The sequence below is a fragment of the Schistocerca serialis genome, chromosome 1 (genome assembly GCF_023864345.2).
Source record: "Schistocerca serialis cubense isolate TAMUIC-IGC-003099 chromosome 1, iqSchSeri2.2, whole genome shotgun sequence".
Taxonomy (NCBI): Eukaryota; Metazoa; Arthropoda; class Insecta; order Orthoptera; family Acrididae; genus Schistocerca; species Schistocerca serialis.
The window spans coordinates 1,143,213,424-1,143,226,448 of record NC_064638.1 but is presented as its reverse complement, the minus strand read 5'-3'; the positions used below and the strand labels follow the sequence as shown (position 1 = coordinate 1,143,226,448).

The following is a 13,025-nucleotide window of genomic DNA, read 5'->3' as shown; positions in this document are numbered from 1 at the left end:
TGTTCATCTAATAGACTCCTTTCAAGACGCTGTGCATGCCGTTCAGCTGCTCTTCCAAGCCTGTTGCTGTCTGTGTTGAATTATAACGTCATCGGCAAACCTCAAAGTTTTTATTTCTTATTCCTAAACTTTAATTCCTACTCCAAATTTTTCTTTGATTTCCTTTGCAGCTTGCTTGATGTACAGATTCTATGACAGTGGGTATAGGTTACAACCCTCTCTCACATCCTTGTCAACTACATGTTTGAAAGAAATGCTTCAAATGGCTCTAAGCACTATGGGACTTAACTTCTGAGGTCATCAGTCCCCTAGACTTAGAACTACGTAAACGTAACTAACCTAAGGACATCACACACATCCATGCCCGAGGCAGGATCGAGCCTGCGACCGTAGCAGCCGTAGCACCGAGAACCGCTCGGCCACAGCGGCCGGCCCATGTTTGAAAGAACAGACACCACATACATGTAATTCATGTGAGGATGACCATTCAATCGCTTCATTGTGGATGTACACCACACTCGAACTCTTCTAGGAATCGGCGAAATGCCGCAAATAATGATGACAATAGGCAAGGCCAACAACATCAGAAATGTGTTGATAAGTCGAGAATTTGGGTCTGACGGGGGGCGCACTAGAGTATTCCAAGCAGTTGCGCTAACTGCTGTTTCTGGATGGCGAAGTGGTCAGCGCGTCTGACTTGTACGCGGGAGACTTGGGTTCGAATCTCACTCTGACACAAATTTTCAACTTTCCCACTAGCACCTAATGTCATTAATGCCTTTGTGTTTTGATTAATAATGGCTGTGGGATCAAAATATGTCTCTTCTTTCAGAAATGTCCGAAAGAACAGACACCACATATACCAAATTCATTCGTGACATGACACCCTGGTTTCGGATCTTGAGTTCACTAGTGGCTTTGTAATCAAGTCTTTGGCTCAGAAATAACTACTTACGAGCCGATCTCAAACCGATTCAAAACACTTCCTTTTTTAAAATTAAATTTCATAATGTTTGTTTTTAGTGCCTTATAACTAGAGCATAAAATGAATTTTATTTGGTGGAGTCAATGTGACTGTTTAAACTAGCTGAACTTTTGCAGCTGACACTGTTGAGAGAGCAACATAAGCTCGTAGCCAATGGACACAATACCTCTCTAAGTTCCGCGAAATGAAGAGTAAAGATTTTTCCCACACCTACTACTCATTTTGTTACGATATCTGACGAAAACAATAGAGTTCACAACATGAAAACATCTAAGCCCCACTGTGATCTCTATCGAAAAATTTTTGAGTCTCAACTAAGCAGCTGTCTACCGTCCAGAACTAAGATGAGCAACTTTCCTGTACTGTGTCTCTACATGAAGCCCTCACTGCAACGTCTCCCAGCAATGGACTGCCTACTCCACTATCTTCCACGACCAAGGCGAAGATGACGTGTAGGAAACTCCTGAGACGTTGCCGCAGAACGACGCCTTGACGCGGCTGATAACCCGAGAAGACGTCATTCCACTCGCACTGTTCGTTCAGGGATCCAGAAAGTAGCGGATGCACTGGTCCAGGTTGATGCCGTGTATTTTTATTTACAAAAGACTGCGTTACAGATCCACACAGTCGCTTAAAAGAACAAAATAAGAGAGCGTGGAATATCAGGCCCGGTTTTTGATGGACTGAAGAGTAGTTATCAAACAGAACACAATATGATGTTCTTAAGAGAGAGATGTCTTAGGCGTAATATTAGCTTTGGGCTTACCAAAAGGGAAAGTTATAGGACCGTTACTCTTCACAATATGCAGGGTGGTCCACTGATCGTGAACGTGCCAAATATCTCACGAAATAAGCGCCAAATGATAAAACTACACAGAACGAAACTTGATTAGCTTGAAGGCGGAAACCAGATGGCGCTATGGTTGGTCCGCTAGATGGCGCTGCCATAGGTCAAACGGATATCAATTGCGTTTTTTAAAATAGGAACCCCCATTTTTTATTACATATTCGCGTAGTACGTAAAGAAATATGGATGTTTTAGTTTGACCACTTTTTTCGCTTTGTGATTGATGGCGCTGTAATAGTCACAAAGGTATGGCTCACAATTTTAGACGAACAGTTGGCAACAGGTAGGTTTTTTACGTAGGTACTTTCGAACATTTTATTTCGGTTGTTCCAATGTGATACGTGTACCTTTGTGAACTTATCGAAGCACCATACCATGGCCCGCACGCTCACCGGATCTGACGTCCCCGGATTCCTTTCTGTGGGAAAAGTTGAAAGGATTTTCAAATAACTTCCGGGAATTCAGCCAGGTAACACTTTCAGCGACCGCCGATATTTCGGCTGGAGAACACCCCGCCATTTTCAAGGCAAACTGCAACGGACAGGCGGAGTACATGCGAATTTAATACCTCGGTTCTCGGACAGAAACAGGAAAGATAACACACACACACACACACACACACACACACACACACACACTGAACACCAGTGTCACCAAAGGTGACCAAAGTCAGAGCTATCGATAGTGAGACTATGAATTCGCAGGTGAGGCAGCATTGACTCTGTTCCTCTGTTTTTTGACAAGGGAGAGAGCCGGATTCCAAACAGAGTTTAAACAGAAACCTCCATCCCTGTTAGCGAGGTTGCTCGCTAATTTAATCTCAACTGCCTCCCTAATGACACTGTCACAATAGCTGGACGTGCATGCCAATATCCCTGTGTTATTATATAACATGGGGTGACCAGTATCCAAGCAATGTTCGGCAATAGCAGATCTATTTGGCTGCTGTAATGATGTGTGCCGTTTATGCTCAGTACATCTGTCCTCCACGGTCCTGATAGTTTGACCAATATATGCCATGCCGCAGCTACAAGGCATACGATATACACCCGCCTTACACAGTCCAAGATCATCCTTAACGGAACTCAAAAGTGCTCTAATTTTAGATGGAGGTCGGAAAACACATTTCTCATCGTATTTCTGTAAAATACGACCGATCTTATTGGACGTGTTTCCTACGTAAGGCAAAAAGGCAGAAGACTTAGGTGTTGACTCAGAATTATCATCAATCACCCGATGTACAGTTGGTCGATAGCGCAACGCACGTTCAATCTGTCTATCACTATAACCATTTTGACGAAATGTAACTTCAAGATGGGACAGCTCAGCTGGCAAAGTCTCAGCGTCAGAAACGACATGTGCCCTGTGTACCAAGGTACGAAGTACCCCTTCACGCTGAGCCGAATGGTGACAACTGTTAGCTTGTAAGTACAAGTCTGTGTGAATACGTTTCCTGTAGACTGCATGTCCCAATGATCCATCATCCTTCCTCCTAACCAACACGTCGAGAAAGGGAAGGCAACCATGCTCCACCTCCATCGTAAAACGAATGTTCGGGTGGATCGAGTTCAGATGTTCTAGAAAGACATTCAAATTCTCCCTACCGTGAGGCCAAACAACGAAGGTATCGTCAACGTATCTAAAGAAACAGGCGAGTTTTAAAGGCGCCGACTCCAATGCACGTTCCTCGAAGTCTTCCATAAATAAATTTGCGATCACAGGAGACAGCGGACTACCCATCGCAACTCCATCTGTCTGCTCGTAATACTGGTCATTAAATAAAAAGTAAGTGGATGTCAACACATGCCTAAAGAGATTAGTTAAATCAGCACCAAACCTGGCTTCCATTAACCGCAACGAATCAGACAGAGGAACACGAGTGAAGAGAGAGACCACATCGAAACTCACTAAAATATCAGAGTCATTCAGCCTCAGTCCCTCCAAACGACGTAAAAAATCTGCTGAGTTCCTGATATGATTTTCACACCGTCCTACTTGTGGACTCAATAGAGAAGCAAGATGCTTGGATACACGATATGTCGGAGCGCCGATTGCATGTACGCCGCCTGTCCGTTGCAGTTTGCCTTGAAAATGGCGGGATGTTCTCCCGCCGAAATATCGGCGGTCGCTGAAAGTGTTACCTGGCTGAATTCCCGGAAGTTATTTGAAAGTTGTATACGCCAGGAGAAACTCAGGTCTCAAGTTGAAAGGATATTTGCTATTGTGAGCCACCGACAACGCCTTACAACATGCGTCAGCGCATTGTCAATGCATGTGCGAACATTACGGAAGGCGAACTACTCGCTGTTGAGAGGAATGTCGTTACACGTATTGCCAAATGCACTGAGGCTGACAGACATCATTTTGAGCATTTATTGCATTAATGTGGTATTTACGGTTAATTACGCTCTAACAGCGTGCGTTCTTAGAAATGATAAGTTCACAAAGGTACATGTATCACATTGGAACAACCGAAATAAAATGTTCAAAAGTACCTACGTTCTGTATTTTAATTTAAAAAAGCTACCTGTTACCAACTGTTCGTCTAAAATTGTGAGCCATATCTTTGTGATTATTACAGCGCCATATATCACAAAGCGAAAAAAGTGGTCCAACTAAAACATTCATAAAACCTCCTGGCACACCAAAACTGTGTGCCCGACCGAGACTCGAACTCGGGACCTTTTCCTTTCGCGGGCAAGTGCTCTACCATCTGAGCTCTCGAAGCACGACTCACGCCCGGTACTTACAGCTTTACTTCTGCCAGTATCTCGTCTCCTACCTTCCAAACTTTGCAGAAGCTCTCCTGCGAACCTTGCAGAACTAGCACTCCTGAAAGAAAGGATACTGCGGAGACATGGCTTAGCCACAGCCTGGGTGATGTTTCCAGAATGAGATTTTCACTCTGCAGCGGAGTGTGTGCTGCTGATATGAAACCTCCTGGCAGACCGAAACTGTGTGCCCGACCGAGACTCGAACTCGGGACCTTTGCCTTTCGTGGGTAAGTGCTCTACCAACTGAGCTACCGAAGCACGACTCACGCCCCGTCCTCACAGCTTCACTTGTGCCAGTAGTTCTGCAAGGTTCGCAGGACAACTTCTGTAAAGTTTGGAAGGTAGGAGGCTAGATACTGGCAGAAGTAAAGCTGTGAGTACCGGGCGTGGTTCGTGCTTCAGTAGCTCAGATGGTAGAGCACTTGCCCGCGAAAGGCAAAGGTTCCGAGTTCGAGTCTCGGTCGGGCACACAGTTCTTTGGTGTGCAGGAGGTTTCGTATTAGCGCACACTCCGCTGCAGAGTGAAAATCTCATTCTGTTCAAAAAAATGGTTCAAATGGCTCTGAGCACTATGGGACTCAACATCTTAGGTCATAAGTCCCCTAGAACTTAGAACTACTTAAACCTAACTAACCTAAGGACATCACACACACCCATGCCCGTGGCAGGATTCGAACCTGCGACCGTAGCAGTCCCGCGGTTCCGGACTGCAGCGCCAGAACCGCTAGACCACCGCGGCCGGCTCTCATTCTGTAAAACATTCATATTTCTTAACGTACTACGTGAATATGTAATAAAAATGGGGGTTCCTATTTTTAAAAAACGCAGTTGATATCCGTTTGACGTATCTAGCGGGCCAACCATTTTTCCCCTGCAAGGTAGACAAATTTCTTTCTTTGTAGTTTTTTCGTTTGATGCTTATTTCGTGAGATGTTTGGCCCGGTTACTATCAATGGACCACCCTGTGTACGAAATGTTCAGAAATTCTTCCGTTTCGTTTGCGAAGTAAATTTAAATTTACTTTTGTCACATGGTTCCTTTTCTTAAATATTTCTGTGTGTTGCAAAATCTCTGAGCCAACCAAAAAGATTAACAAGTAAAGATATACGCACAGTGAGTTGTTGCGAGCAATCCAAGCGAAAATGTTTTGTGGTTGCAGTGGCGGAGCAGGACCACGACAGTCGCGACTGCGTTGCAGTGGCGGTTCTCTCCCACTGCGGGAGGGACGGGCAGCTGAGCGCCAGAGACCGCGAGTACCACGTCAGCGAGCTGTGGCAGCCGTTCGCTCCCAGGCGCTGCCCGAGCCTCGACGGGAAACCCAAGCTCTTCTTCATACAGGTACGTCGCCCGAACAAGTCTAGGGCATTCTGTCTATTTCTGTTCTGGGAGACCTTTTGCTTTAGGACTTTGAAATTACTCAGCCCCATTACAGCCTGTTTCACGCTTTAAGATGTGTTGTGTTTAGTGTCTCACTGGACGGTTGGTTAGCACTGCAGGAGGGAGTACGCGAAAGAACTTGCCCCCCTTCTAACAGCCGTGTACCGCAAGTCTCTAGAGCAACGGAAGGTTCCAAATGATTGGAAAAGAGCGCACGTAGTTCCAGTTTTCAACAAAGGTCGTCGAGCAGATGCGCAAAACTATAGGTCTATATCTCCGACATCGATCTGTTGTAGAATTTTACAACATGTTTTTGCTCGCGTATCATGTCATTTCTGGAAACCCAGAATCTACTCTGTAGGAATCAGCATGGATTCCGGAAACAGCGGTCGTGTGAGACCCAACTCGCTTCATTTGTTCATGAGACCCAGAAAATATTAGATACAGACTCCCAGGTAGATGCTATTTTTCTTGACTTGCGGAAGGCGTTCGATACAGTTCCGCACTGTCGCCTGGTAAAGTAAGAGCCTACGGAATATCATACCAGCTGTGTGCCTGGATTGAAGAGTTTTCTGATAAACAGAACACAGCATGTTGTTCTCAATGGAGAGACGTCTACAGACGTTAAAGTAACCTCTGTCGTGCCACCTCTTCACAATATATATAAATGACCTAGTAGATAGTGTCGAAAGTTCCATGCGGCTTTTCGCGGACGATGCTATAGTATACAGAGAAGTTGCAGCATTAGAAAATTGCAGCGAAATGCAGAAAGATCTGCAGCGGATAGGCATTTGGTGCAGGGAGTGGCAACTGACCCTTAACATAGACAAATGTAATGTATTGCGAATACATTGAAAGAAGGATCCTTTATTGTATGATTATATGATAGCAGAACAAACACTGGTAGCAGTTACTTCTGTAAAATATCTGGGAGTATGCGTATGGAACGATTTGAAGCGGAATGATCATATCAAATTAATTGTTGGTAAGGCGGGTGCTAGGTTGAGATTCATTGGGAGAGTGCTTAGAAAATGTAGTCCATCAACAAAGGAGGTGGCTTACAAAACACTCGTTCGACCTATACTTGAGTATTGCTCATCAGTGTGGGATCCGTACCAGGTCGGGTTGACAGAGGAGATAGAGAAGATCCAAAGAAGAGCGACGTGTTTCGTCACAGGGTAGTTTGGTAAGCGTGATAGCGTTACGGAGGTGTTTAACAAACTCAAGTGACAGACTCTGCAAGAGAGGCGCTCTGCATCGCGGTATAGCTTGCTGTCCAGGTTTCGAGAGGGTGTGTTTCTGGATGAGGCATCGAATATATTGCTTCCACCTACTTATACCTCCCGAGGAGATCACGAATATAAAATTAGAGAGATTCGAACGCGCACGGAGGCTTTCCGGCAGTCGTTGTTCCCGCGTACCATACGCGACTGGAACAGGAAAGGGAGGTAATTACAGTGGCATGTGAAGTGCCCTCCGCCACACACCGTTGGGTGGCTTGCGGAGTATAAATGTAGATGTAGATTCCGACTGATATCCGTAGATATTACTGGTGTAGGTTTTCTTGTTGTACACTGTTGGTCATTAAAAATGGAAAACAATGAAGGCGGCATGTACCAAATGTCAAACCGGCATGAAGGGCACCACACGCCTGAATAGGTTAATAATTAATTTACTACACAGTCGCACAAAGTAGGTACGTATAACGGCGACCACATTTTTTGTATCCAAAGTGATTCAGCTGATATATTCATCTCAAGAGTTTTCCTGGACCGTTTGAGAGATCACAATGCTGCTTCCACCTAAGAAATGTAAAAAAAGTTCTGAGTAAATGACGTACAGTCTCTTTCCATAGCTATATTAATTACAGAGCTATCGCCATCAATTCGCTTTTTCAAATTTTCTGCTAATATTATCGTAGTTATAGAAGTGACGAATTCACCAGCGTTTCATTCTACAAAATGCGATTAGTAGTTTCGAGGATATTACAATATCTAGAAATGTGCTCTCATCAATGAAGTAAGGATCAATCACGTAGACTTAATTAATTCCACACCAAAGTCCAGTGCCTTTGATGTTCAACTTGCCTCACCCAGTGCGTATGTCTAGCAGACCAATAGTGCATATTTGTTACATTCAGCTTTCCATGATTTATAAAGGTAGTTTCAACGGTGAAGAGGATTTAATGAAGAAATAACCTAATGTCCTGATGTGGGGTCAGGACTGAGCAACAGAATTCCACATGTCTTCCGCAATACCGCTGTTTTACCTGTCGGTGAATTTGAAAAACGTCAAGCCATTTCGGCTGGCCACTTTTCATTCGTTTCCATAGTAAATTCCATCCAACGCAATACTTAAGTTAGCCCGTCCGCTTAGCGGTGCGCTCTAACGCACTGCTTTCTGGACGGGAAGGCGTGCCGGTCCCCGGCACGAATCCGCCCAGCGGATTAGTGTCAAGGTCCGGTGTACCGGCCAGTCTGTGGATGGTTTTTAAGGTCGTTTTCCATCTGCTTCGGCGAATGAGGGCTGGTTCCCCTTATTCCGCCTCAGTTACACTATGTCGGCGATTCCTGCGCAAACACTGTCTCCACGTAAGCGTACACCATAATTACTCTACCACGCAAACATTTGGTGTTACATTCGTCTGGTGTGAGAGGTTCCCGGAGGCGTCCACTGGGGGCCGAACCGCACAATAACCCTGTGTTCGGTGTGGGGCGGCGGTGGGGTGAGTGGACTGCTGTAGCCTGTTGTGGGGTTACGTACCACTGAGGGCTACGGCGGGACGAAGCCTCTCCGTCGTTTCTAGGTCCCCAGTTAAACATAATACTCTAAGTCCGGAGTATTTACAAAAGATTCGAGTTTCCTTTTATATATCTTTAATCTTTAATGAAGTCTCTTTGTTATGCCCTATGCCCTGGGAACTTACGGGATGCTTGGATACAACTTGAAGCACTTACTGCTTTTGTTTATCAGTTTTGGTAAATAATTTCTTATACTCCTCAATGAGCTTTACGCATCTGGCTGCCAAGTCATTTACGATTTCATTATTATTCATTATGTGTAGAGCATTGGTGGAACTTCATTTTCATGCCACTGCGAAAGACCTGTCATAAGAAACTCGTCGCTCAAGACGAATCTGGTAACGATTAATCTTGTTTTATAAGAAAAATAATGTTCAAGTCCATAATTAATGATTTCTAGGATTTGGTCGATTCCTACTTGAACCTTTTTAATATTTTCGTCTGATGTTTCCATCTCATGATTCAGTTCATTGACAATTTTTATTTTCTAATCAGGATACAAAATTAGGATCGACAAATGTAAAGACAACAGTTCCAGGAGACTGGTGCCATTCGTGAAAACTACACTCCTGGAAATGGAAAAAAGAACACATTGACACCGGTGTGTCAGACCCACCATACTTGCTCCGGACACTGCGAGAGGGCTGTACAAGCAATGATCACACGCACGGCACAGCGAACACACCAGGAACCGCGGTGTTGGCCGTCGAATGGCGCTAGCTGCGCAGCATTTGTGCACCGCCGCCGTCAGTGTCAGCCAGTTTGCCGTGGCATACGGAGCTCCATCGCAGTCTTTAACACTGGTAGCATGCCGCGACAGCGTGGACGTGAACCGTATGTGCAGTTGACGGACTTTGAGCGAGGGCGTATAGTGGGCATGCGGGAGGCCGGGTGGACGTACCGCCGAATTGCCCAACACGTGGGGCGTGAGGTCTCCACAGTACATCGATGTTGTCGCCAGTGGTCGGCGGAAGGTGCACGTGCCCGTCGACCTGGGACCGGACCGCAGCGACGCACGGATGCACGCCAAGACCGTAGGATCCTACGCAGTGCCGTAGGGGACCGCACCGCCACTTCCCAGCAAATTAGGGACACTGTTGCTCCTGGGGTATCGGCGAGGACCATTCGCAACCGTCTCCATGAAGCTGGGCTACGGTCCCGCACACCGTTAGGCCGTCTTCCGCTCACGCCCCAACATCGTGCAGCCCGCCTCCAGTGGTGTCGCGACAGGCGTGAATGGAGGGACGAATGGAGACGTGTCGTCTTCACCGATGAGAGTCGCTTCTGCCTTGGTGCCAATGATGGTCGTATGCGTGTTTGGCGCCGTGCAGGTGAGCGCCACAATCAGGACTGCATACGACCGAGGCACACAGGGCCAACACCCGGCATCATGGTGTGGGGAGCCATCTCCTACACTGGCCGTACACCACTGGTGATCGTCGAGGGGACACTGAATAGTGCACGGTACATCCAAACCGTCATCGAACCCATCGTTCTACCATTCCTAGACCGGCAAGGGAACTTGCTGTTCCAACAGGACAATGCACGTCCGCATATATCCCGTGCCACCCAACGTGCTCTAGAAGGTGTAAGTCAACTACCCTGGCCAGCAAGATCTCCGGATCTGTCCCCCATTGAGCATGTTTGGGACTGGATGAAGCGTCGTCTCACGCGGTCTGCACGTCCAGCACGAACGCTGGTCCAACTGAGGCGCCAGGTGGAAATGGCATGGCAAGCCGTTCCACAGGACTACATCCAGCATCTCTACGATCGTCTCCATGGGAGAATAGCAGCCTGCATTGCTGCGAAAGGTGGATATACACTGTACTAGTGCCGACATTGTGCATGCTCTGTTGCCTGTGTCTATGTGCCTGTGGTTCTGTCAGTGTGATCATGTGATGTATCTGACCCCAGGAATGTGCCAATAAAGTTTCCCCTTCCTGGGACAATGAATTCACGGTGTTCTTATTTCAATTTCCAGGAGTGTATATACCGTACGCCGCATTAGTGGTGCATCATACAGAGAAATACGTTTCAACATACGCTAACATGGAGAATCCAAATTTCACAAGTTCCATTTTCTACTAGTTGGTGCTAGTTCTAGTTATTTACGATACACAAACCTTTAAACATCACAAATCTCATTCTGTTCTAGTTTGTGTTACGGAACACAAGCGCTTTCAAAAATCACTGTGGAGGACCGAGGTGGGTCGGTAGGGAGAGCGGCATGGCTCGCACTGCCCCTCTCTACGTGTCCTGGGCTTATTGTGCTGTCTCGTTATTCAAACAGTACGATCTGTGACATCAGACGAATTTGATTTAGGAACTTCGAGTCAACGAACTACCTACACTGGGAATTGAATGAATTTGACTTGTAGATGTAATATTTTGCCAAGTTGATGGATTTAATTTTACAGATTAGTGGGTCCTATTATGCCCAAATTTCTCCTAGAGCATTTTGACATGAAATGAACGAAACCAGAGGCGGCGGGGGTGGTAATCTCGGAAATAGTTTTGAAGGTGTTGTAAGTAGGCTGTTTAGGTTTTTATATTGGTAACGCCACGTAGCGCTCTGTATGAAAATCACTGGCTGTGCTGTGTGCAGTCTGTGGCTGGTTTGCATTGTTGCTGGCTATTGTAGTGTTGGGCAGTTGGGTGTTAACAGCGCGTAGCGTTGCGCAGTTGGAGGTGAGCCACCAGCAGTGGTGCATGTGGGGAACTGAGATGGCGGATTTTTGAGAGCGGATGATCTGGACGTGTGTCCATCAGAAACAGTACATTTGTAAGAATGGATGTCATGAACTGCTATATATATTATGATTTTTGAACAGTATTAAGGTAAATACGTTGTTTGTTCTCTATCAAAATCTTTCATTTGCTAAGTATGCCTATCAGTAGTTAGTGCCTTCAGTAGTTAGAATCCTTTATTTAGCTAGCAGTATTGGCGCGTGCTGTATTGCAGTAGTTCGAGTAACGAAGATTTTTGTGAGGTAAGTGATTCACGAAAGGTATAGGTTATAGTTAGTTAGGGCCATTCTCTTGTAGGGATTATTGAAAGTCAGATTGCGTTGCGCTAAAAATATTGTGTGCCAGTTTAAGCACAGTCGTGTACAATTTTTCTAAGGGGACGTTTCATAGTGTCTTTCAGCGTTCATATACTTAATAATTTTTATCTTTATAAGAAGACAGGCTGCTTTGTATTTGTATTTTTAATTTAGCAGACCCGTATGGAGCATATGATCGTCGTCAGACATTCTGTGAAGGTATAATTGAAGTTGAAGGTATAATTTACAACGCAGGTTATAGGTTATACGCTATGGGAAATTGTCTTTTTTTTTTTTTAGTCACCAGTCTTTTGATTCGTTGATGCGTGATGCGGCCCTGCCACGAATTCCTCTCCTGTGCAAACCTCTTAGTCGCGGAGTAGCACTTGCGAACTACGCCCTCAGTTATTTACTGGATATATCCCAATCTCTGTCTTCCTCTACAGTTTTTACCATCTACAGCTCCCTCTAGTACCATGGAAGACACTCCCTCGCGTCTTAACGGATGTCATATCATTCCATCCCTTCTTCTCGTCAATGTCTTACACACATTCCTTTCCTCGCTGGTGCTCTAGAGAACGCACTAATACCTTACCTTGTTAATCAACCTAATTTTCAACATTCTTCGGTAGCACCAAACCCAAATGCTTCGATTCTCTTCTTTTCTCGTTTTTCACTACCATACAATGCTGTGCTTCAGACTACATATTCAGGAATTTCTTTCTCGAAATATGGTCAATATTTGATACTAGCGAACTTCTCTCGGCCAGGAATGCCCTTTTTGCGAGTTACAGTCTGCTTTTTTGCCATCCGTCATGGGTTATTTTGTTGCCTAGGAAGCAGAAATTCTTAACTTCATCTACTTCGTAATCACCAATATGATGTTAAGTTTCTCGCTGTTTTCATTTCTGCTGCTTCTCATTTTCGCCCTTCTTCGATTTACTCTGAATCCACATTCTCTTCTCGTAAGACTGTTCATTCCATTCAAGAGGTCCTGTAATTCTCCTTCACTTTCACTGAGAGCAGCAGTGTCATCCGCAAATATTAACATTTATTCACTTCCACATTGAATTTTAATCCCACCTTTAAACCTTTCGTTTATTTCCGTCATTGCATCTTCGATGTCTAGCTTGAATACTAGGGGCGAATGACTGCATCCCTGTTTCACACTCTAATTAATCTGAACACTTCGTTTTT

General features: G+C 45.3%; 1 protein-coding gene across 1 annotated transcript in view; it reads left to right on the top strand.

The window, feature by feature from the left end:
- Positions 1-13,025, top strand: part of LOC126455999 (caspase-1-like) — a 71,320-nt gene that overhangs the window by 17,659 nt on the left and 40,636 nt on the right. Inside the window, exon 2 of the mRNA XM_050091758.1 lies at positions 5,766-5,944. Within this exon, the coding sequence (XP_049947715.1) occupies positions 5,766-5,944 (179 nt within the window). The remainder of the gene's footprint in view (positions 1-5,765; positions 5,945-13,025) is intronic.